The 27,263-nt window shown below is 41.3% G+C and overlaps 1 protein-coding gene across 5 annotated transcripts in view; it reads left to right on the top strand.

Annotated features, from left to right (window-relative positions):
* LOC126918867 (titin) overlaps nt 1-26,584 on the top strand; it is a 48,322-nt gene extending 21,738 nt beyond the window's left edge. For 2 of the 5 annotated variants that reach the window (XM_050727314.1, XM_050727310.1), the window contains exons 2-6: nt 4,052-4,320; nt 5,062-5,451; nt 13,462-13,901; nt 14,275-14,477; nt 14,778-26,584. In XM_050727314.1, coding sequence (XP_050583271.1) covers nt 4,106-4,320; nt 5,062-5,451; nt 13,462-13,901; nt 14,275-14,477; nt 14,778-23,732 — 10,203 coding nt within the window. In that variant the 5' untranslated portion in view covers nt 4,052-4,105 and the 3' untranslated portion in view covers nt 23,733-26,584. The remainder of the gene's footprint in view (nt 1-4,051; nt 4,321-5,061; nt 5,452-13,461; nt 13,902-14,274; nt 14,478-14,777) is intronic. The other 3 variants (XM_050727313.1, XM_050727311.1, XM_050727312.1) reach the window with 3 other exon arrangements.
* The last annotated feature ends 679 nt before the right edge of the window (nt 26,585-27,263 follow it).

A 27,263-nucleotide genomic window follows, 5' to 3' on the forward strand; every position in this document is an offset into this window, starting at 1 on the left:
ACCGTAGTGACGTAACCTTTCCTGAACTTTGCTTTTAATTTACTAAAAATTGTTTAATTTAATCTAACCTAAGGGATTGTCAGTGTCAACATGTGATTTTTGTCACGTTTTTTTTTTATCACGTTCCTCTTACAACCCTCGCAACTAATTTTCACAAAGTTACACAGTTTCACAAAATTGTTTTTACAAAATATTCTCATTATCTCGTACGAATGTAAAATTATCATCGATCGATCGATTTCCTCGACGATTTTGACTGCTAAAACGTTAAACGATTTCAATACTGGAGTTTCGGTACTCAAATTTCCTCCAATATCTTCCAGGAAGAGATCTCGTCAAAAACGGAATTTCAGCGTGCAAATGCTTGAAACGTAAATCTGTTTTGGAGCATTTCGCGCGCGCCTGGCTATTCAGCTGTTATAAGGACACCTTCGATGTCTATGAACGAGGAAACCGAATCCTCGAAGAAGTAGGTGCAGGGTACAAAAGTAGCTCGGGCTATGCGATACGATGCAGACGTGTGCATAAACGCCATCTGTTCCATTCTCGCGTTACGTGAATTCCGTCTAGCTAAGCGTCGTCGCGTCGTCATTTTTAATCTAAGTACATAGCTATGGTGTTTTGCAGTTCGTTTAATGTCGGTATTTAACGAACAATGGAATAGAATACGAGCTGGCATTCCTATTATCGATTTCCGCCCAACCTATTGCGAAATCGCGTCATAAACCGTGACCGTCTGACTTTCAATTATCGCTTCTTCCTCTGCGATTTTCATCTCTTGTTTCCTCAAGCTGCATCGTCTCTGAGGAAACGACCAGATACCATTTGGTATGTCGCAGTCGCTGCACGTTTCAAACAGTGTAAAGTCCACGATAAGATATAGTTATTTGACTAATCGAACTATAAACATCTTAAAACTCAATCTTAAATTTTGCATAGAATAATCAAATTTTGTAATATATTACGAAACATCATTTGACGTAATAAGAAAAGAATGGAAAATATCTACCTTGGATGCAATAAGAAGAAATAAAAGAAAATAGGAAAAATGAGAAGATAATTCGAATAATCCTATGATAAATTTGTTTCGAATCAGGGAGAAGATATTTATTATTTATGTAGTATCGGGGCCAAAAGGCCTAAGGTATCGGCCGAACCGTAAACAAAGTTGCAAGAGCCGCGGCATCGTCAGGTACATCAATGTGTCATTGGGTCTTTTTAAGTGGACAGTTTTCGTGAAAAGGGCCTGCGTGACCCTGGCCATGGACGTTTCGGGACACGTGTTCCGAAGGACGGGAAAAGGCAAAGGGACGCTAAAGGCAGAGTTAGTTGAGATGCCGGAGAGGACGGATGCAAAAGGTGTGCAGAGTGTGAGTTAAGAAGCGAGAGCGAGCGAGTGTAGAAGCCGAAAAGTGTGAATCGGGAAGTCGAAAGTCGCCTATGAGAATAAGACGTACGACAGCATTGTAATCATTTCGTTGCTTCGAATATCATTTATTAAATCAAAACATCATTACTTGTCCTTTCCTCTAAGACCCATTCAGATACTACATTTATTTATCTCGAGAAATGAATTTTTACGATGAATTTACATTTATCGAAACACCGTAGGAATGTAGACAAAGTAAGTAGATCAGGATCTTTCAATCAATGGAAACGCAAACACATTGGTATTTCACGACAAAGGAAAATGGACTTACACCGGTTTTGGAATAAACGGCCCATAGGTATATGAACTAATAGAATGAACAGCGAAATAACTTGCAGAAATAAACTAGTACACGTATGCTACTGAATGGCGATAGTAATTGAGATTATTAACATTAGTTGAACAAACTTGTCTTCCGAAGAATAGGAGTTACATGCTCGTAGAAAAGGAACGGAAGGTGAGCTGCCTGTTACAGGACATATTTCATCGTTTATCACGTCACTAAATAGTCCTTTTACAAATGTAAATCGTGCAGAATTCCTCGTAATCAAATTTGGCGATTTACAAATTACTTAGCTTACCTCAAATATCCTTAGCCTATTCAACAAATATCATTCTGTACCAACGTTTAGTCCACGCTGAAGCGAGAGAGAAAAAGAGATAGAAACGATAATTTAGAAACTCGTTTCGTTAACGTCGTTAAAAGTCCTATAGGAAGATCGACAGCGTTCTGGTATAACATCGGTTTAAATCGTGATTCGTTGATTTAATCGGAAATGATCGGTACGGGGCGGAAGTCAAACAAAAGGTTACGTTCCAGCGAATCCAAACGAACGTACTTCAGCTGCATAAATCGTAGATATCGGTCGAACAAGGTGCTCTTCGTGTCGTGAATCTTCAACCGTGATTAAATAACGTAGCAATTTTCCGTAACGTGTGAATTAATTGCTACCCTGTTAATCCTATCTTCGGTGCGTTAAGATTTCTACACGGTTCGCGAAGCCGGATATTTAACAAACGAATTAAATTTGTTAATACTTAATATGTGTAACGTTCGACTAGTACAGAGTTCTAAACTTTTAGCGTTTCGTAGAGTTCTTAAAGTTCAAATATCTCAAAGTACGAAAGTTCTTATTTAATTCCAAGTGCAAAGCCCGTGTCGTTTAGTTTGTAGCTCGAGAACTGTTGCTATGTGAAACGTTTATAGAAATGGAAAAGTTCGAAAGCCTAAAAAGTTGAAGCAGTTTCGTGTTTACCTTCGGTACTCTCAAGTCCAACAATTTGCTACTTCGTGCATTCGTTATGTCGTTGGTATCACGTCCAATCCTTAATCCTGAGGATAACATTATGACACCTTGCTATGTCCTGTTCTAAACATGCTGTGAAGTTTCAATCAAAACAGCGATTAACATTAAACGAATGTTCCTTTCGTTGTCATTACCGTGAATTCTCTGTGAAATGCTGTTGTAACGATCGTCGTAAAATAGTTATTAGCGCGACAAAAGATATCGCGAGAGAACAGTCGCTACGATCCATTTGGCGAATAACGCGGTTGCTTTGAGCCAGCCGTGAAAGTAGTTGTAATTAGTAAGGTGATAACCGTTTTGATTAGCGGAATCCTCCGGTAATTGTCTGCAGCGTCGGAGACGCGTGACGAAGGGCCGAGTTCCTTGACAAAGCGCAACGAAATTGCTCCGGGGAAATTTATTTAGCTTCCGAGCCTGTTCCAGGCTAAAAGCAACGGAACCGCGCAAGATTCATAAATGTTCGCACGCGTTTAAAAACATTATGCAATTTAACTTTAGAAGTTCGTGTATTCCGTTAAGTTTGAAATGGACTACCCATTAGATAGAGTGACACTCAGACTAATAACATTACGATACGCTCTAATTTACCTTCGCTTGGCGAACACAGGGAGACTAGGTGACTTCCTGGTATAATCTTCTCGCAGAGAGTCATCTATGGTTATATTAACTGCACACAGCCACTTGAATTAATTGAATTTAACGTCAGCTCTCGCTAATAACGTTTCTAACTTCATCGACCTTTCTCCAACGTCGACACAGTGAGTACTCATCTCGGTGAACCACGAAGACATATTCGAGGGACCGCGATTCTAAAACCAGCTACGCGTGTTTTGTTGGATCTGTTGTATGTCTCTTCGGCATCCACTGAATCGTCTTTACGATGAGACTGTGTTATCATCTTGACCGGTGCAGCAGTAAACAGAAAATATCGTTGCCGTATATTTTGCCAGGTTGCTATAACGTGTACGCTTGATAACGTGTACGCCATGGCTAAAACGTCGTCCGTGCATATTCATTTTCAGACTAGTTTGAAATTTTACTAATAGAAAAGCGGCACTCGTGTCTCATTACGACACTAACGAAACTCTAAAAGGTATCGTATAACGTACATAATATGTTCATAAAAGTTTTGCGTGAAACCGTTCGAGTACGTTTACGAGCCTGTGTATGAATAAAGAAGTTGTTGCATCCAAGAGATCATGTATCCAAGAGATGACGAGTTATCTCGTCTCGCGTTACGTTAAAGACTTAATCGTGTCTCACGCGTTTCGTTCTGCAACCTTCTCTAACGTGATCTATTCTAACGTGCTTGCAGAGAGATGTCACCAAGTCAACGACCGAATTCATCGACAACGAGCAGGTGACTAGTATGGTAGCGCGGGATGTCGTTGATGACACCAGGTTCGACAGATTCACCACCTCGACTCCCAGATCTCCAGCTGATACTCCACAGAAAGAATCGCCGGAACCACCTGGTTATCCGCGAGGAATCCCTGGACTGCGGGAAGACGATCGACCAAAACCGATTCCAGCAGCTGGGAAGCCGAGTCGACCTCCGCAACGAGAACAGAGTCCCGGGGAAAGGTTGGTATACAGATTTAGAAGTTAGCTAGAAAATAGGTTATTCGAGCGTGTTGAAATTGCTCCGCCTTTTGAGGACGCTGGGGCAGCATCGACTCGAAGCAGTCGATAGGCATAGAAAACGACGTTCGCTTGGCAAATATTGAAATTTCAAACTGATTTTAATTAAAGTCGAGCAGCGTAGAAGCTTCGAGTATTCTATAAATTGCCAGCTCGAGTGTATACTTGGCTGTTTTATAGGGAGGAGATCGGGGGAACTTGGTGCAAAACGACGAATTGCTCATAGATATTTCCCAAAATCGATATTATACATATCGTTTGTTAGATTGCGTATAAACGAAGAAACGTATTTCTTTGAGCGTCATCGTTGGACTACGGACGTTTCAGATTTTTGCAAATTCAGATTTTTATTCGTACCAGTGCAGAAATAAAAGCTAAAGATACAGACGTTTTTCATCGTTTAAATATTAAATGTAATACTTCACTTCCTTATATTTTTCTATATTGTATGCATTTTATACATTTTTCACATCTAAATTTTTCTTCCATTCAACTTCCAGTATGTATTGCTTCTTTGATTAGAATTTTCTTTAAAGTCGATACAAAATATGACAATTTCGTAACCTCGTGGCCAACTCTTCTTTCCCAATTAAATTTGTCAAGAAAGAGACAAATGAAAGTTTGAAATTTCCTCGAAAAATAGCAAAATGAAACTTATTAAACGTTCCAAATATTTGGTTCCAGATATACTGGCGCCAGGCCACAGACTCCAGGAAAAGTTCGTGACTATGTATCGCCGACAAGAAAACCAGTGCCCGCGGCAGGGAAACCAAGTCGCCCCGAGGAAAGACCTGGCAAGGTACCGCGTGCCGATGAAACGGTGCCAGGCGCTAGCAAACCGACGCAACCCGATGAGCAACCAAAGGGACCTGGCAAACCCGATGAAAGACCAGCCGCTGGAAAACCGAGCCGACCGGAGGATAAACCGGAGAGATTTGATGACAAGCCGAAGAGAGGAGATCAGACGCCTGACTCCCTCGAGGAGGACGATGTTCAGCCCGGAAAACTACCCAACTACATACTGTCCAAGATCCCTCTGAAGGAGCAATGCATCTGCGAACTCTGTACCTGCGGGTGAGAATTTTTAATTTCAAAATTTCTACATTTGAATTTCAATCTTTTAATCTCTAAATTTCAAGATTTGAAATTTCCAAGTTGAGGTATGGTGGTATGGCGAATATTTTGTTTAAAAGCGTTGAATTCTGTTAAACGAAAATAAAAGATTCTGCAGTGTTCGTTTGGTTTCCTGGAGAAAGACAAACGCGAATAAGCATCGTCTTTCTTACGAACCTTTTAATAATTTTATATTTCGAACTTTGGATTTCATATGTGGGACGAAGATATTGAAATGTTTTGAAGAGAAAGTAGCAAAAATAGCAAAATTAGCAAACTGGCATTGAAGTCTTAATATCAAAGCACGACAGCGCCGAAACATCGGTATACAAAGAACTCACGAATAAATTTATTTCATCCGAGGAACGTTCGTTTCGGTTGAACATTGCGACGTGACCTAGTTTCGGGCCAAGTTAACGACATCGGAATACAAAACGTGACGAGGTTGAAGATGCAAATTAACGCGAACATTTGCAACGATTTGAATCTTTCTCGATGCTATTCGTTCGAACGAGCTGTTTTTTCAGCTTTTTCAGCTTCTATAAATGAAGGCCAGGCTCCGATAAAAACTCTAATTAACGTCGCGTCGTTGCACGTCGCAATTCAGCTTAGTCGTTTCGTTCAATCAACTATCAATTTTTAACACAAAATCTCATCACATCCGCGAAGAAAATTCAGACGGAAAAACATCCGATCTATTAGCATCATCTGCCATTTTCCCCAAATATATGCAATTAAAATCTACTTCGTGGAGGATGGAATTGTTATTCGCGCGAATCGTCCACCGAATTATTAGCCGTTTGCTCTATCGATTACGGTCGTTCTCGATTCTTTGCTCCGCGAAATCCATTGCCTTACATCGAGCTCTTATCATCGTCACCGTGATCATCGTCAACATTTTTCGAGACATCCGAACGTATTGTATAACGTCTTGCTCGTCCCACAATGGATCCATACGACGTTTTAAAAAACGATTGTAAGAGTCATTTCGTTCCTTCAATTCGAGCTTGCGTCCAAATTACTCGAGTCATACGAACACGAGCTTAAATTTAAGTAACACGACTGATCCAAATAACGTTTAACAACCCCGAATTGGTCAAGAGTCATTCCGAATTGCTTGTAATTTTGCTTGACCAATATGAACAAATCTTAAATGCCTGTCACGACGATATTCCAACGGTATACGACAAAATTCAAATGGAACGTCAACGGTATCCTTGCTGCGGACGTTTTTTCGAATTCGATGATGATATTCGGATGTGTTCCAGTATGGTATAACCTGGAGGACCTTGATCGTATTATGAAACAGCTCGTATGCATATGAAGGGAATAGGCGCGTGTACGCGCCGCTTAAAAGTGGGACAGCAGACAAGCCCTTCTATGGGAGCTTGTTTCTAGCCAATCGCGATCGGCTGTTCTCTCTTCTTCCTTATTCGAAAAACGTGCCGCGTCCTCCCATAACAAGGTGATCGCGATAGAAATTTAAGGTGATCAGCTTGGGACAACTGGCGCGATTCGTCGCGATCCTCCAAGGGTATCCATTGTTCAGCCAAAAATCAAGGATATCGATGCTCGTAGCCGATAAGTTACGTTTTACCATACATAGAATACGTGGAAGGTGATTGAAAACCGGACGACAATGAAGTCGAAAGCGGTTTCTCGCGATCGAGTCGAACTTTAATCGAGTCAAGGACGATCAGAAATCACTCGGCACCAAAGACGGTACCAATTGGGTCAAGTCAATTGTCTTCGTTTAGAATTATTCTCATAATAGATCAGTCAAAAAGCGAAGAATAGAGATAAAAGAAAATGTATTCCTAATGTTCATTTATAAAATGAACATTACGAACTTTCGGCGTTTAACTCGTTTACAGAGATAAACACCTCGTTTAGAGAGATACAAATGGTAAAATAAATGGTAACAGATAAGTATGGAATATATTAGAGAAATTTACATTGTACGTTGTAAAATGTAGAATAAATGGTAAACGATGTTTTGGAGTAGATCAATTTATTTAATTTATCACGTTATAATTTAATGTTTTACGTGCACAGCTTAAGCGTTTCGCACGCGACCAGCTCGCACTATTTTTGCAATCCTGTCACTTCATCGTTATGTTCTCTCGCAAATTAAATTAATGTTATTAGTAAAATTTCATGCAACGTTAACAAGTTCGGTAACGAATCAAAGGAAATTTTCTAACGAATGTTTACGAATAACAAAGCATCCATTATCTCGTTTGACGTAAATTCGACGTAAAAGAATAAGAAAGAGTATAAAAGAGAAGTCTATGATCCACAACTGTATGATATACAACAGTCAACAAATATATTTTCTAATCCAATCTTTGAATTATTATCTCGTTTGTTTTACAGTCGTTTAAGAACCATTACATCGATCAAATCATACATGTTAATGTCCAAAGATTAGACTCAAAACTGGCAACATGATCTACTCGATCCATCGCCTTATTTAAACCTTTGCACTCCGAATTTTATTTCAATTTCGTTACCAGCAGCTCCCAACGCTTTTAAGTGTTTTATTTGAAATTTATTTTAACCAAAAAATAAGACAATTTAAATAAATAAAGAAAGAAAGAAATTCACTTAAATACCAGTTTTATTCACACTATCGTTGTATTTTGTAATTTTTAAGTGTATGATATATCTTGAAACAATTTCCAATCCTGGGTTTCCTTCGCACGTTTCACAAAAAAAGGTGCGACTGAGAGAATGTCCAGTGGGACTCGACAAAGGAGCTTCTCAGATAAAAACTGATGTCGAGTCACACTCGATAAAGCAGTGCAAAGGGTTAATTCTTATTTCACGGACCCTTTTTCCACCAACGTCGTTAGTGTATTCACTTGTATCGATCCACTTGTATTCCTGAAAAACAATTTGTTTATCGCGTGGCCAAACTCTCGCCAATGTTCGGTGACGCGGCACGCTTTAATATTTGTTCTCTGTGAACGTAAACAAGATCGGTGTGGGCGTGCGGTAAATTGCACCCGATAAATGTAATCTTGGTTCTCGCTAGATCGAAACGCTTGACCCGGATCGAACCGAATGCAACCGCGAGATCGAGGAAAATTGGTTGAGCGCTTATGATTGAGAGAGTAGCTTCGATTGCTAGCCAGTGATAGTCTTCCGCAACGATGATTTCTTGTGTCTGATATTACCTGTGGAATATCGCGAATACCAACAGTATCTATTACACGTCCGATCCATAATAATTAAGCCTTCAGTTGCGACATCGAAATTGCATTCTGATGGAAAAACATTATCTTGTTAACTTCAATGGGCCATGATATCATCGTGTTTTTTTTGTACTTGTATTAAGAGTTTCCTGGTGATACACCTACACAAGATACGAATTTCGGCCATGGTTGGCCACAGAAAAATATGAAAATTGCTCTGCACAGTTAATAATGCAGATTGGCTCTTTCAAACGCTTGACTGCTATTGTTCCATTAAAATACTTATTTTTCAAGTATTTTATATCGGTTGATGTTTCATGTTCGGCGCGATGGAAATGACCGATGATCGTTATCACTGTTATTATACGTATGTTTTGATATTAAAAAAGAAAATGAAATACCCAACGATATAGATGAAAGGCTAATTAATAATATGACGTAGTAAGAAACGTTACAATTTTCATCCGCTGTTCGATGGTTTGAGATATTCCAGTCCTTGAATATTCATATTCGAATAATTTTCTTAAAGTTCTAGTTGCGTAGAATATCGTCAAACATATGAAAACGATTTATTATTGTTATTAATAGAAACAAGAGTATAGGCTGTACCAATTCAAAGTGATTGCGCGCCGAATCGATAAAATTAGCAAACGCGAACCGCGATTATCGACGATCCATTTTAATCGATATTCAATTTTATGCGGGCTGTGTGGCGATTAGCGTGTGTGCACGCGCTCGAACCGATTAAAACAGAAAGCCGCGATGATTATTCGGTGCTCATTATTCTCCGAGGTGTTGTCAGGATTAATTGGAAGCTGGTTATATCGAATCGAATGCTGGCAAAAGAAATCCTGTTTGCGTGATTCTTTATCTCATTGAGTAAGGAATTACGCGGCAATTGGATCCTTCTCTCTCTCTCTCTCTTTCCTTTCAAATCCAGCGTCCTGTTACGATTAGTCAATTTACTTGAATTCCATTGTACTAGTCTGAGATTAAATAATTTAACTTGGAAGGAAGTGGTTACGTATGAATGCTAAACGTTAATACTACGATTCTAAATGTATTTCTATTCGTACTTTATTATAATAGAAGTAATCGTTACATAATAATAATAATAAAAACCTGTTATATGTAGCGAATCGAAAATAACAGTTACTTTGACAATTTTTTAGGGAACCAGTATCGATAAATACGAAACTATATATAACACAAATATAAAACAAATATAAAGCTGAGTAGTTGGAAGGACTTGAATTTCACTTGAAACTTGGAATTCATATTTCGACCGAGCGAAATACGTAACAGGTTCACAGTGGACTAGTGGTTTCAAATTGCTCGCAGTTAACTAATTCGGCCGGAATGCTAAAGCAAATAAAATATTTCATCGAGTTTCCACACTCGGTTTTATTACTTACGCCGTTTGATTTCAAGTCGTTCGAGTTCAAGCAATGAGACTGATCCGAACGAAACTTTAAAGGCACGATACAACCTCGGATAAACCATCGTTTTGCATCGAAATTTGGCGCGCGCACGCGCGCCTGCTGTGTGTTCTTTCCATCTTTTTTCTGTTTTTCCTCCGCTTTTTTTTTATCTTTTGCAAAGCCGATGCATTCGAACGCATCGGATACGTGCGGTGAATCGCGAGCAGGATGCTTGCGAAATCTCTCTTTGACAGGTTTCCAATTTCCAAATGGCCTGCCGCGAAACTGAATAGATAAAGCCTTTGCACAGCCGTGTACTTACTTTAACACGCTAATAAAATGTTTTCTGTTCTAATTAACCTTAGTGTGTCCAATCTTGAGTACGCTTTTTTGCGTTTCTTTTAAAAGTTCCTGTATTTTGTAGCCAAAGCGTGGAAAAGCCGCTCCGAATTCCAATTTTATGTTATTTTTACGTGACGTGTATATTCTGTATAATTAGCATTTTCCACGTTGAAATTTATGCTAAAATTATCGATATCGAAGCTTCGAACTTACCTCTAATTTTCAGTTCTAATTAAGATTGTGTGTCCAATCTTGAGCACGCTATTCTGCGTTTCTTTTAAAAGTTCCTGTATTTTGTAGCCAAAGCGTGGAAAAGCCGCTCCGAATTCCAATTTTATGTTATTTTTACGTGACGTGTGTATTCTGTATAATTAGTATTTTCCACGTTGAAATTTATGCTAAAATTATCGATATCGAAGCTTCGAACTTACCTCTAATTTTCAGTTCTAATTAACATTGTGTGTCCAATCTTGAGCACGCTATTCTGCGTTTCTTTTCAAAGTTTTTGTATTTTGTAGCCAAAGCGTGGAAAAACCGCTCCGAATTCCAATTTTATGTTATTTTTACGTGACGTGTATATTCTGTATAATTAGCATTTTCCACGTTGAAATTTATGCTAAAATTATCGATATCGAAGCTTCGAACTTACCTCTAATTTTCAGTTCTAATTAACATTGTGTGTCCAATCTTGAGCACGCTATTCTGCGTTTCTTTTCAAAGTTTCTGTATTTTGTAGCCAAAGCGTGGAGAAACCGCTCCGAATTCCAATTTTATGTTATTTTTACGTGACGTGTATATTCTGTATAATTAGCATTTTCCACGTTGAAATTTATGCTAAAATTGTCAATATCGAAGCTTCGAACTTACCTCTAAGCTTGTCGAATAAAAACAAGAAAAAAATAAAAGCAGTATTTTTGTTGCCCGCGTAAAAGTTAAAGATCGTAGGTTCTATGAAAGATCGGTGTTCCATGAAAATAGACAAAATCTGGAGTAGAAGCATTTCGTACGATTAATCGTTAGCATTTTCAGAACGATCGCGCATCAAGGTGCATTTATGATGTTCAATGTTATACATTTTTAATCGTTGATTGTGTTACGCACCGCGTCAGTCTGTCATCGATATTAAACGCACGCCAGGGGGTTGGAAAGAGGAACGTGCGTTGGCATTTTGACAAGCTACGCCCGCCTTAATTGACATGGAGATTGCTGTATCGTTGCGCGAACGTCGAACGATGTCGATATTTCCTTCGCTCGTTAATTACCAAATACGGTGTTCTGAAACAATAAATATTATCGAATCATGTTCGGTTAGTTACATGAACTGATGAAATTGGTCGAAAATCATGCGAGATTTCGCTAATAGGAAACGTAATTTTCATTTGTTCCCCTTAAATGTATCGATTAATTATATTTACACATTCAATATCGTATGTTCATTTCGATGCACGATGTCTCGTTCCGATCTATTATTGCAATTACAGCAACTGAAATTTCGAAAAGTATTTCCACCGAGTAGACAAAAGATACATTGCTTACAGAAAATCGAAACGTACACGACATATTCGTATTATTCCTAAAATTTCTAATTCTCCGAATACTGGAATATTCAAAAAATTCCATTCTAAAAGGATCGAAATCCCACGTGTATCCCAATAAAGAGAATAAAATTATTTAAACGCGTTACACCGCACTTCGTATTTTACAATCGTCATTTCGATATTATTATTGTACGTTAACGTTTCTAACGTACAGAGTAATAGAAATTTTGCGAATAGTATAAAAGTGTCGCCGATGTAACGATTTAAACGGCGTCATAGTCTAATCTAATACGAATGACCTCCACGGCACTTAACGCATTGAGAAACTCGACTGAGGACGTTGAACTAAACCAGCCGCGTCTTACAGCAATCCGCTATTAACACAACATGAATGTAATTAATCGGATGGTGGTGTGAGACTTGGACTGGTAAACACGCGTGTCTCAAACGGGACAGGATACAAAAGGTTCTATCAAGGTTGACATTTCCATAATGTTCGATTGATCGCATGGAACGATCGTACGTACAAGAGACAAAGCACAGTTCGATAATGGCACGAGGATTTATACATTTTTTTGCCGACTAACGGTGATGAACGAGTAATCTGATGGATAGGAACGTGGATTCGATTCGAAGCGTATTTCAATTACTTAGCCCGATGAACTATGTACACGGAATCTAACGAAGCGGTCGTGAACATGAAACATGCAACTCGTGCTAGTACGACAATGGTCACGTGCGTGACTACGGTGACGTTCACGACTGCAATACCAGCCAGTTTATCAATGGGCCAACACAGGTAATCTAGCACGGCCGACGTGCATGAATATTCGCGAGCCACGTTGAAATCAGGCTCGATGTCCAATTAGGATTCCCTACTGACGAGAGATTAGTCGTTACACTCGACAAGGATTTCAGTTTCACGGGACAATTAATTATTTTTCTCCGTGTTCGTTAAAATTACGGGACATTCTATAAATATTTTCATTAAAAATTTTCCACGTGAATGTTTGCAAATCCTGCGCAACAGCCCTAAGTCACGTAGCAGCAATAAATCCGTAAGTCAACAGATGTAACGATCAGTTAAGATAATTCAACGGAAAGATACTCTGGTTTTTCAAACGGAATTTCTAAAAATTCACCGATTATAATTTATCGTCAGATAATATCTTTGCGTCATATGGGAGAATTATATCGAACACACTTGGGCCATTTAGCCGTATTGAAATGCATAATTCGACACACGTCGATTTCAAATTCATATTTTATCATAGTAGCTATATATGTTATTCGTTGGAAAGTCAAAGCACAGCCACCTGATTTGGTTGGGGCAAAATTAAAAAATTTCCAGTTGCTGGTTTATCAATGAGCCAACGATCGTAATATTATATTTTCACCATATTCCATCGAGCTACGACGTACAACGAACTCTTCTAACTTTTCTATATCATCGTCGATGTTGGAATTTTTCAGACGACATCGCTGTCCGCACAATCTGCCACAAGATCACCTTGAGATTCCTCGAGATGGCCCCGTCCACGCGGTGACTTCCTATCGCGAGGAATTCGACGAGAAACACGTCGACAGGCAGACCGTGTACCACCAGGAAGACCATCTTCGGATGGAAGGAGAATTCATCGGAGAGAGGCGAACAGACTATGTGGTGACGAGGGGCGAGAGAGCACCGGTAAGGAAACCGCAGGATAACCTGAAACCGGAGGGTGAGTTCATCGGTAGACCCAGGGAGGAAGCTCCAACGAAAGGAGAGAAAGCTCCAGTGAAAAAGCCGCAGGATAACTTGAAGCCAGAAGGCGAATTCATTGGAAGACCGAAGGAAGAAGCCCCGAAATATGGAGATCGAACACCTGTCAGGCGACCTCAGGATAATCTCAGACCGGAAGGAGACTTCGACAGTGAGCTTCGTTTCTAACAAATTTTTTAACTCGTGCGAAATCGAATTTTTTGACGACTATAACAAAAAGTTTCGGTTTATCGATTATGAATAATCGCTGTACATTTTTCCTGATTTTATAGAGAAAGATATAGCGCGAAACTTGCAATTTCTCCCGACATTGTATGAACATTGAGAACACTTTTTAAGGAGAAATCTGAGATTTCGAGAAACGTAATATTAAAGATACCATAAATATGTTCATCTGATCAGCTGATCATCGAGAAATTTTAAAATCTAAAATTCGTGTGATTTTGATTTGTCGTCTTTATTGTAGTCAGATCTTTTTACTATAATTAATTCGTATTGTCGTAACATTTAACTCGTATGTGCAGGTACAACCACCACGGAGCTGGTGTTCACCGGTACACCCGGTGAACGTCCCAGACCAGTACGTCGCAACACCTATACAAAGGTCGAGGGTGAATTCATCGACTCGACCACTACAAGATCCGAATACGTCGATCATCGAACGGTTCAACGTGCCGAGATCATCAAACGTACGGATAACCTCACAGTGGGAGAGGGTGAATTCACAGTAAGTAATTTTGGAAATTGGAAATTACGGATGACAACCTATTTTTAATTGTATATTAACTTTCGATGGTAAATTTAAACGCGTCATACTCTCTGACAGCTTTGATAAGAAATGAAATTGTAATTTTGTAATTAAAAAATATTGAAAAACCGGCAAATATTTATTAAAAATATGATTTATCTCGTCTCGTTTTAACTTTCCTTCTACTCCGTATTAAAACGATATTCAGAAAGCGAGTCCATTGTCCCAGTTACTCTTATCTCTACACTAATCGCTGATCTAGTACGAAATGTGCTTTAGGGTACCTCTCATCATAAAGAGGATTTCCACACGTACGACATAGTTGAGAGGACACCTCGACGACGACTCGACTACACCGACGAGGATGACCGCTTCTATGGCAAGACCGATATCGTGGAAAGCACCACAACGACTCAGGAACAGTATCAAACTTTCGATCAAACCGACTATAGAAGCACTGCCGTGATTAGACGAGACGATAATTTGAGACCAGAAGGACCGTTTGAAGGAGTGCCTCATACTAAGGACGACTACGTTGTGCCACAGATAATGAAGAGACCGGAACCGCAGAAACCCAAGGACAATTTGCGACCTGAAGGACCGTTCGAAGGAAGACCGAAAGACGATTATAAACCAACCGGAGGCGAAAGGGCAGACGTGAAGAGACCACAGGATAACTTGAAGCCCGAAGGACCGTTCGAGGGACGTCCAAAAGACGATTATTCACCGAAAACAGCTGAACGTCCGGAAGTTAAGAGACCTGAGGATAACCTAAGACCAGAAGGACCATTCGAAGGACGACCTAAAGACGATTATAAACCTACCAGAGGAGATAGAGCAGATATCAAGAGACCTGAAGATAATTTAAGACCCGAAGGACCATTCGAAGGACGTCCAAAGGATGATTTCATGCCTAAAACAGCGGAAAGGCCAGAAGTAAGAAGGCCTCAGGATAACTTGCGACCAGAAGGACCATTCGAAGGACGCCCGAAGGATGATTTCACACCGAAAATAGCTGAACGTCCAGAAGTAAAGAGGCCACAGGATAATTTGAGACCCGAAGGTCCGTTCGAAGGACGTCCAAAGGATGATTTTTCACCGAAGCGAGGTGAAAGACCAGAGGTTAGAAGACCTGAGGATAATTTGAGGCCAGAAGGACCGTTCGAAGGTCGACCTAAAGATGATTACAAACCAACCAGAGGCGAAAGAGTTGATGTTAAGAGGCCTGAAGATAATCTGAGACCAGAAGGACCGTTCGAAGGACGTCCAAAGGATGACTTCACACCAAAAACTGCTGAACGTCCGGAAGTAAGGCGGCCACAGGATAATTTGAGACCCGAAGGTCCGTTCGAAGGTAGACCTAAAGATGATTATAAACCAACCAGAGGCGAAAGAGCTGATGTTAAGAGACCTGAAGATAATCTGAGACCAGAAGGACCGTTCGAAGGACGTCCAAAGGATGACTTCACACCAAAAACAGCTGAACGTCTGGAAGTAAAGAGGCCACAGGACAATTTGAGACCGGAAGGACCATTCGAAGGACGTCCAAAGGATGATTTTTCACCCAAACGAGGTGAAAGACCAGAAGTTAGACGACCTGAGGATAATTTGAGACCAGAAGGACCTTTCGAAGGCAGACCCAAGGATGATTACAAACCAACCAGAGGCGAAAGAGCTGATGTTAAGAGGCCTGAAGATAATCTGAGACCCGAAGGACCATTCGAAGGACGTCCAAAGGATGACTTCACACCAAAAACAGCTGAACGTCCGGAAGTGAAGAGACCACAGGACAATTTAAGACCGGAAGGTCCGTTCGAAGGTAGACCTAAAGATGATTATAAACCAACCAGAGGCGAAAGAGCCGATGTTAAGAGGCCTGAAGATAATCTGAGACCCGAAGGACCGTTCGAAGGGCGTCCAAAGGATGACTTCACACCAAAATTAGCTGAACGTCCAGAAGTGAAGAGGCCACAGGACAATTTGAGACCGGAAGGACCATTCGAAGGACGTCCAAAGGATGACTTTTCACCCAAACGAGGTGAAAGACCAGAAGTTAGAAGACCTGAGGATAATTTGAGACCAGAAGGACCTTTCGAAGGCAGACCCAAGGATGATTACAAACCAACCAAAGGCGAGAGAGCCGATGTTAAGAGGCCTGAAGATAATTTGAGACCCGAAGGACCGTTCGAAGGACGTCCAAAGGATGATTTCACGCCAAAAACAGCTGAACGTCCGGAAGTGAAGAGGCCACAGGACAATTTAAGACCGGAAGGTCCGTTTGAAGGACGCCCAAAGGATGATTTTTCACCCAAACGAGGTGAAAGACCAGAGGTTAGAAGACCTGAGGATAATTTGAGACCGGAAGGGCCGTTTGAAGGTCGACCGAAAGATGATTTCTTGCCGAAAACGGCGGAAAGGCCAGAAGTTAGAAGACCTCAGGATAATTTAAGACCTGAAGGACCATTCGAAGGACGTCCCAAGGATGATTATGTGCCAACCAGAGGTGAACGTGCGGACGTGAAACGTCCAGAAGATAATTTGAGACCAGAGGGTCCGTTCGAAGGGAGACCTAAAGATGATTTCTCACCGAAAACAGCTGAACGTCCAGAGGTAAAGAGACCACAAGATAATTTGAGACCGGAAGGTCCATTCGAAGGACGTCCTAAGGATGATTTCACACCGAAAACAGCTGAACGTCCCGAAGTCAGAAGACCGCAGGACAATCTTCGCCCTGAAGGACAGTTTGAAGATCGACCAAGACTTGAATATACCCCTGGTGAAAGACGTACACCTATTAAACATCCAGATAACTTGTATCCGGAAGGAGAATTCGAGAGACCATCGCCTGTTCCTTATGGTCCCGGTGAAAGAGCGCCGATTGTCCGACATCCGGATGAGCTGTTTCCTGAAGGCGATTTTCCAGGTAGAGAACGTGTTCCATTCGTCCCAGCTGAACGTAGGACACCCATTAAACACGACGATAACCTTCGTCCTGAAGGTCCTTTCGAAGGAAGACCTAAGGATGATTATAAACCAACGAGAGGTGAACGAGCTGATGTGAAGCGTCCTCAAGATAACTTGAAACCGGAGGGTCCATTTGAAGGAAGGCCTAAAGATGATTACAAACCAACCAGAGGTGAGCGTGCGGACGTGAAACGTCCAGAAGATAATTTGAGGCCAGAGGGTCCGTTCGAAGGAAGACCTAAGGATGATTTCTCACCGAAAACAGCGGAAAGGCCAGAAGTTAGAAGGCCTCAAGATAACTTGCGACCTGAAGGTCCATTCGAAGGACGTCCTAAGGATGATTTCACGCCGAAAACAGCTGAACGTCCGGAAGTCAGAAGACCACAGGACAATCTTCGACCTGAAGGACAGTTTGAAGATCGGCCAAGACACGAATATACTCCTGCTGAAAGACGTACACCTATTAAACATCCAGATAACTTGTATCCGGAAGGAGAATTCGAGAGACCATCGCCTGTTCCTTATGGTCCTGGTGAAAGAGCACCGATTGTCCGACATCCGGATGAACTGTTTCCTGAAGGCGATTTTGCAGATAGAGAACGTGTTCCATTCGTCCCAGCTGAACGTAGAACGCCTATTAAGCACGATGATAACCTTCGGCCGGAGGGTCCCTTCGAAGGAAGACCTAAAGATGATTTCTCACCGAAAACAGCTGAACGTCCGGAAGTGAGGAGACCTCAGGACAATTTGAGACCAGAAGGTCCTTTCGAAGGAAGACCTAAAGACGATTACAAACCAACTAGAGGAGAACGTGCCGATGTAAAACGTCCTGAAGATAATTTGAAACCTGAAGGACCCTTCGAAGGTCGTCCAAAAGATGATTTCTCTCCAAAAACAGCCGAACGTCCCGAAGTTCGAAGACCTCAAGACAATTTGTATCCTGAAGGCGAATTTGAGAGACCAGAAAAACCTACGGTTGGTCCAGCAGAGAAACGTACACCGATCAAACATCCGGATAATCTCAAACCCGAAGGAGAATTCGTTGGTAAGCCTAAAGATGATTTCACTCCGACTAAAGGCGACAGAGCTGTTGTTAAAAGACCCGAAGACAATTTGAAACCAGAAGGTCCATTCGAGGGCAGGCCTAAGGACGACTATCGACCGGTTCATGGTGAACGAATGGATATCATCAGACGCACGGACAACCTTCGAATGGAAGGTAACATCGAAACTTACAGATCAAGAGACGAATATACGGACTTCTTAATTCGTGAGAGGGCCGAAGTTACCAAGTATCAAGACAATTTGCGTATGGAAGGTGAATTTATCGATGTTAGGACCAGAGACGATTTTAAGGTTGTAAGGGGCGAGAGAGTTGATATCGTGAAGCATCCTGACAATTTGAGACCGGAAGGTCCATTCGAGGGTCGTCCAAAGGACGATTATTCTCCTAAGAGAGCAGAGAGGCCGGAAGTAAAGAGACCAGAAGATAATCTCAAACCAGAAGGAGAATTTATTGGCAGACCAAAAGAGGAAGCGCCTAAACAAGGCGAGAGGACTCCGATTAAGAAACCTAAAGACAATTTGCGACCTGAAGGGGAATTTGAGAGGCCAGAGAAGCAACCCGTTGGTCCTGCTGAAAAGAGAACTCCGATCAAACATGCTGATAATTTGAAACCCGAAGGGGAATTTGAAAGACCTAAACCAGAAGAGTTTAAACCCGCTGAAAGGCCAATTGTCAAGAAACCAACAGACAATCTAAAACCAGAAGGAGACTTTGTTGGTCGGCCCAAAGAGGAAGCACCACGAAAGGGCGAAAGAGCGGACGTAAAGAGACCAAGAGACAATTTATATCCTGAAGGAGAATTCGAAGTTCCAGAGAGGAAGCCTGTTGGTCCAGCTGAGAGAAGAACACCGATCAAACACGAGGATAATTTGCGCCCTGAAGGTGATTTCGAAAGACCGCAACCTGAAAAATTCAGACCTGCCGAAAGACCAGTTGCAAAGAGACCTCAAGACAACTTGAAACCTGAAGGAGAATTTATTGGGCGACCAAAGGAAGAGTCACCGACTAAGGGAGAGAGAGCCGATGTTAAGAGACCAGAAGATAACCTGAAACCAGAAGGTACTTTCGAAAGACCTGAGAAGCAACCCTTAGGGCCAGCTGAGAAACGTACTCCCATTAAACATCCTGATAACTTGAAACCTGAAGGCGACTTTATCGGAAAACCAAAAGAAGAAGCTCCTAAACGTGGAGAACGCGCAGATATTAAGAGGCCACAGGATAATCTACGTCCAGAAGGTGAATTTGAGAAGCCAGAAAAATCTCCAGTGAAACCTGCTGAGAGAAGATCTCCGATTAAACATCCCGATAATTTGAAACCTGAAGGAGAATTCGTTGGTAGACCAAAGGACGATTACAAACCGACTAGAGGAGAACGCGCCGATGTTAAAAGACCCGAGGATAATCTTAAGCCCGAGGGACCATTCGAAGGTCGTCCTAAAGACGATTTTGTCCCCGTTCGTGGTGAACGAGTAGATATCGTCAGACGTACGGACAACTTGCGAATGGAAGGAAACATAGAGACTTACAGGTCCAGAGATGAATATACGGACTTCTTAATTCGCGAAAGAGCCGAGGTCACTAAGTATCAGGATAATTTGCATATGGAGGGCGAGTTCACTGATATCAGAACGAGGGACGATTTCAAGGTAGTGAAAGGAGAGCGTGTAGATATCGTGAAACATCCGGATAATCTGAAACCGGAAGGTCCGTTCGAGGGTCGACCGAAAGATGATTACTCACCTAAAAAAGCGGACAGACCAGAGATCAAAAAACCAGAGGACAACCTGAAACCCGAGGGAGAATTCGAAAGACCTGAAAAGAAACCTGTTGGTCCAGCGGAAAGACGTTCACCTATAAAACACGATGACAATTTGAAACCTGAAGGTGAATTTATCGGACGTCCGAAGGAACAGGCACCAAAGAAAGGTGAAAGAGCAGATGTGAAGAAGCCAAAGGACAATTTGAAACCAGAAGGTACCTTTGACAGGCCAGAGAAGAAGCCGATGGGCCCTGCCGAAAGGCGCAGTCCCATTAAACATCCGGATAATTTAAAAACACAGGGAGAATTCGTTGGTCGTCCTAAGGAAGAAACGCCATTGAAGGGCGAACGTGCGGATATTACCAGGCCGAAGGATAATCTAAAACCGGAAGGGGAATTCCAGAGACCGCAGAAGTCGCCTGTTGGTCCAGCCGAGAAGAGAACGCCTATACGTCACGAAGACAATCTTCATCCTGAAGGAGAATTCGTAGGAAGACCTAAAGACGATTTTACTCCAAAACGGGTTGATAGGCCGGTTCAGAAGAAGCCAAAGGATAACTTGAAACCGGAGGGTGAATTCATAGGCAAGCCTAAGGATGATTATAAGCCTACAAAGGGCGAGAGAACAGAGATAGTCGTTCACAGAGATAATTTGAAAATGGAGGGTGATATAGATGTACGTCGGTCAAGAGACGATTACAAGACGATCACCAAGGTGGAAAGAGTCGATGTAGTTCGTCGAGAGGATAACCTGAAGATGGAGGGTGAGTTTGTGGATATTCGAAGACGAGATGACTACAGAGTAACGCGCGGTGAACGCAGCGAGATTATCAGACACGAAGATAATTTGAGACCTGAAGGAGAATTCGAGAGACCCGATACGTGTCCGATTGGTCCAGCTGAGAGAAGAACGCCTATCAAGCATCCTGATAATTTGAAACCTGAAGGCCAATTCGCTCAACGTCCTAAAGCTCCTACGCCAACCAAAGGAGAAAGGGCTCCGATTAAGAAACCTAAAGATAACCTCAGACCCGAAGGAGAATTCGACAGACCCGAGAAAGCGCCTGTTGGTCCTGCAGAGAGAAGAACACCGATCAAACATCCTGATAATTTGCACCCAGAAGGAGATTTTATTGGAAGGCCGAGACAAGACACGCCAACTAAAGGAGACCGAGCTGACGTGAAGAAGCCAAAGGACAATTTACATCCTGAAGGTGATTTTGCTAAACGAACGCCTCAGAAGGTTGGTCCAGCCGAGAGACGCACACCGATTCGTCACGAGGACAATCTTCATCCCGAAGGAGACTTCTATATGATGCCTAAAGACGATTTTACACCTAAGAGAGGCGAACGAGCGCCAGTTAGAAAGCCACAAGATAATCTGAAGCCAGAAGGCGAAATGGATGTCAGTCCATCTTCTAAAGATGACTATAGACATGTGAACGGAGAACGAATGGAAGTTCGTCGACACGAGGATCATCTGAGAATGGAAGGAGAGATAGACGTTCGTAGATCCAGGGACGATTACAAGAAGATCACGAAGGTGGAAAGGGTGAATGTTAGGAAGCACGAGGATAACCTCAAGATGGAAGGTGAATTTATCGATGTACGCAGGAAAGATGATTACACGTATGTAATCGGCGAACGTACGCCGGTTAAGAAGCATCCTGACAATCTTCGACCGGAAGGAGACTTCGAAAGGCCTGGAAAGTCTCCTCTGGGACCAGGTGAAAGACGTTCACCTATTAAACATCCCGATAACCTGAGACCAGAAGGTGATTTCGAGCGTAGAACACCGGAGAAGGTTGGTCCGATAGAACGTCGATCTCCGATTCGTCATGTGGACAATTTGAAACCAGAAGGAGACTTTGTCGGAAGACCTCGCGACGATTTCACACCGAAGAGAGGAGAAAGAGCGGAGGTAATTCGTCGAGAGGATAACTTGAAGATGATCGGCGAGTTCCAAGACTCCACTTCCCAGAGATCCACGTATACGGTCGTTCGTGGAGAACGCGCTGAGATTAAACGTCATGAGGATAATTTGAAGGTGAGCACAGGTGCTATGGAAACGAAGACAACCTCCAGAGACACGTTTACGCCGGCTAAGAAAGAAGTTTCTCCGCCTGGTAGAGCTGTAACTCGCAGACATCATATGGAATCTTCGATTACCTTGGGAGACGACACTTCTACGATGTCTACGACTACTCAGAGAAACTACAACACATTCACCAAACGCACTGCCAAGGAAGTTGCCGCAAAGATAAGCAGCATGGAAACAGATAGCAGAAGAAGCGTTTCAACTGAATCGAAGACCGTAGAAAATGGAACGACGATTACGACTACGAAGAGAACGAGTGGAGAGAGAATCTCATCGGCTCAGAACGTTCAGCACCAATCTCAGCGCGTGATAACGGAGCATCGTGCCATACAACCCGATGGTCCTCATCCAGACTCTAGAAAGTCTTTGTCGCCTGTTTCAGGCAATCAGCACTACATAAGCGAACACCATCAAAGAGCACAATCAAGCGAAAGACATTTGAGATCGCAGAACGTGACTCAAACGCGACGAGTTATCGACGACAGGTCTCTCGCGGATGTGCAAAACCACCAGGGTGTCATGGTCGATGGAAGATACAGCGAACAACAGAGGCAGCAAATCGAAAAACATCAGCAAGAGACAAGCAAAAGGGACTACGTTAACACTCAACACATCGAGTCTCGACAGACTGCAACCAGACAGAAGCAGCAACACGAACAGCACACAGTTTCCAGTCAAGCTCGCTATAATTCCAACCAGACGAGCAGTGCCGAGTTCAGGCAAGCCATCAGCGGCCAATCTATGGAGAAATTGCAAATGGACGGTGCTGTGACGAAGACCAGTCACCACAGGAAGAACGTAATCTCTTCATCGTCCGCGGACGTTACTAACTCGGTTCTTCACAGACGCAGAGCCACTTCTTCCACGGAGGCTCTTCACACGATCTCTTCTACAGCCGCTGATCAAAAGAAGAGTATCTCGAATTTGGCAGAGAGCGGCCAGTACATCAGCAATTCGAGTCAGAGCAGCGATCGACGTAGTTTGACCTCTTTACATCGCAGCACTAAAGAAGGAAATCCTTGGGCGTCGTCGACCTACGAACGTCCACAGAGAATCGTTCGCCAGGACAATTTAACAGTAGGTGGCAAGTTCTATTCGCACAGCGAGGCGAAGAATTATGGAAATTTCACCAGTCAGAAGGTAGAAAGAGTACAGAGACAGACGAACGTCTCGCATATCAATTTAGGAGATGGAAGCATGGTGACTTCGAGCATGTACAAGAAGGAGTACACGCCCAGACACAAAGGACCCTGTCCTGCGGCGCTTATCGAGGCCAAACAGACGCCTTTCAAGCACACCAGAGACACGCAGAAGCACAAGTTCTATATGCCCGTCATCTCTAATTAAAATAAGTTTCCTCTTCTGCCATAGAGATTATATTATAAAAGCAACTGTAACAATGGGAAGGTTTCAAGATATTATTTGTTTCTTTTCGCGAGGTTTTTCAGAATACTTAGTATTTTCTTCTGGATGAAGCGTACAGTACTGGTCGGAAATTTGGAATCATTGTAATTCAATGATCTAAGAATTTTGCGTTAACCGGGAAAGTTCTCTCGTTAAAGATTTATCAAAGCGAAAGGAATCATTATGGATATTTACAGTATTAATTTCGATCGATATCGAAACCGGTGGAGTCCGAGATTTAAAAAAAGAAATCTCGGCTGAGAATTTTCTATTATTTTGAAAACTTGTTTCGCTAAATATTTATTCAAATAACGGAAATTGCTGTTAATACGTAAAGCGTGGATTTCAAAGTAACACGACAATTGGCGAAAATTTCGATGTAAACGCAACTAAGAAAGTACGTAATTCCAAATTTGTGATCGGTAGCGTACACTCCAAACATCGGAGGTTCGTTATACGTCTCGATTGGGATTAGGTCTAAGCTAAATTTGCGGGCTGTGATGAACTCGTGTCGTTCGATATTTATTTCGTCAAGAATCTCCAGATATCCCTTTCGTCGCTCTGCAATCGGCGTGATCGTTGCAACAGAGGATCGATACCGACATATGGAACTGCGTGAATTACTTATAAAAGTACACTTTTATGCGCGTAAACATATACATACATAAAATATATACATACACACATATGCATATATCCGTACCATGTCAATATAATAGTTTTATCCTTCGAAAAGGATAAGGTGAGCGCGATGTTGAAAAAAGTTCTTCGTCGATATAAAAATAGTTATCGATCAAAAAAAAAAAAAAAAAAAAAAATGGCTAATGATACTTGAACTGAGAGATGCGGATGCGAGATGACATGCAGATGAAAAATCGAGTTAAGATTTATTTTCACCTTAAGCCACGTGTATTACAAAGCAATAACTAGAGCTTAAATCCGTGATACGGACGAATCTGATTGAAACATCAGGTTCGACCGATATTTAGAATAGATGCGACGTTTCAAGTCGCACGTAGCGTTCTTTCTCGACCAGCTTCGTTTTTATATTTATCCGTTTCTTTCGCCTTTCTGACAAATAGACTGCGGATGCTTATGCATTTGTGGACAATTTAACAGTAGGAAAATGCATATAACGCGCGGGAACATCTGACATATCCGTCACAGATGACAAATACGATCGATTTTTTTTATAATAAAGCAAATTTATATCAAAACTTTCCTTCGCGCATGATTTTCAGGCTATTGTCGTTTTCCTGGAATTCCGTTAAATTAGCTGATATTTCTTTTTTAAGGTACATCCAACGAATATCATTGGGAAACTTACACGTATCTGCGAATCTACATATCAAGTAATGCCTTTCTTTAACTATTTCATATCGAAACGAGATTTTTCGTTTTAAAAAATATATGAAATCGTATGATAAAAATCGGAAAATAAAAAAAAAGACAACGGACTTGTCATACTTTTCCCCCGTAGTCCTCGTATTTATCGAATGAAGAAGAAATCTTACGTTGCATCATTCTACTACTTGTGCTCGTAGAAAGTATGAAAATATCAATTACAGTATAAACATCCACAGTCTACCGATATCATCCCCCGTTCTCTATGTTTCCTTTAACAACCCCGTGATTTACATTAACCCTCAGTATCGTTCGAATAGACGAGTCATGTACGTTGCGACGTTAACATTTCCGACAGGGCTTCGCGAAGAAGTCGAGCGTTTTCCGGTTTCATCGGTTCGTTCGACGCTACGATGCTTGTTCCCATTATGGAACGAATCATTATATTATTAATTTTTTGTTTCCTACTTTTTTTATTCTTCCGCCTTTTTATTTTGATCCGTTTACACCAGGTGTTATGTGTTGTCGATCGAATAAAAATGTTTCGCAATTACTTCTTGACCTTGCATTTCCCCTCCTCGAGTACCACTTCGGTTATTCTCTGACTTTTCTTTCAATTGTATTTTATATATTCAATTGCATTTAGTCCTTTCGATAACATTTAGATCGTAATAGATGATCGTCTGGTAGGTGATAGATTATACGCGTAGGTGTATGATTACACGTAACTGCACTCGAGTCACGAAACAAGATTTTCTTTTCACCAGACCAAGAGCTGTTCGCGAGGAATGTGAACAACGAGAGCTCCATGGACTTGGCTACAGTTTCTTTTATTTTATTCGGAGACCACGAGGAAAGAATACGATAAGCGGTGTATATCTTTAAACCTGAGAAATCGTGTCGCTTCTTAGCCGCCAGCTGACATCGAGAAACTAAGAGCTCGGTAAAAATAAACTTGTCACGTTTTCCCCGTGTGCTCTTCGTTTTCCTACACGTATAACTAACTCGTTCTGTTAACCTGATTTAAGCAGATGATTACACGTTCAAGTTATATTTTATGCGTTTAGCCTTTTCTTACTAATACTACAGCGAACGATAAACAACTCGAGTATGTATACTAAGATTTACGTATCATCGAGTGAAAGAATTCTATCGTAACACTTACGGAAACAAACAGAATCACGATGACACCGATCGCATTAAGATTTTGTAAATACGTGCGATCGAATTTATCGGCGTTGTTAACGAAACTAGAAAGCGACCGTTTGTTATAAAATATTTGTATCCGAAGTTATTATCACGACTTTGTCGAATGAGTTTTTAACGATTGTAACAATGCGGACAAGCGGAAGAGAAGTGAGAAACATCGTTCGAATATGGTTCATGTGTAAGTACGTATAACGTGTCATCGTGTCTAATTCTTAATAAAGAAATTATTTTCTGTATCGTAATTTACTTTCTCACAAATCCAACCTTCGCAAACTGTATACGTATAGAAGTTACATCGAGGCGAATATTCATCGACGACAGACGAACAGTCGTTTCGCTTCGAATAATTAGAAAGTTAAGTTTCAGGTTTTCGCTGAAACGAAAACAGTTATAATAATTCTACGATAACGATAAGCAAATAATAAGATTTCCAATCAACGTCTGAATCGAATTTCGAAATTCGCCGACACTTTCCAATCGAACGTAAAGATACTTACCGTCTAACGCTTTGACTGCCACGTTGATTATATTATGACTGGCCACGGTGGTCATACAATTGTAAAAATTGAATGAAAATTGACAGTTAGGGCATTTTGAATATAATCGATAAATAGAAGATACTTTTAAATAAAAAGTATCCCATTGAACAATTAAACATTTTTATTAGAACATCAATAAAAGAAAATGAGAACAAATCATGCATCTAACGATGCACTCTGTTTGCATCCATATCTTTGATGGATAATCTACGAATATTATTATAAACACATCTTAGAAAATAATCGTAAATGCAGCTTTATGATCATATAATTGAAGTTAGAAGCGTGAACATACCTTACTATTATATATAGAATGAGCAAATAATGTTTACTAATACCTTTTATACGTTTCAACGGTATATTCTGGACATTTTATTTACGA

Source organism: Bombus affinis, chromosome 7, assembly GCF_024516045.1.
Source record: "Bombus affinis isolate iyBomAffi1 chromosome 7, iyBomAffi1.2, whole genome shotgun sequence".
Lineage (NCBI taxonomy): Eukaryota > Metazoa > Arthropoda > Insecta > Hymenoptera > Apidae > Bombus > Bombus affinis.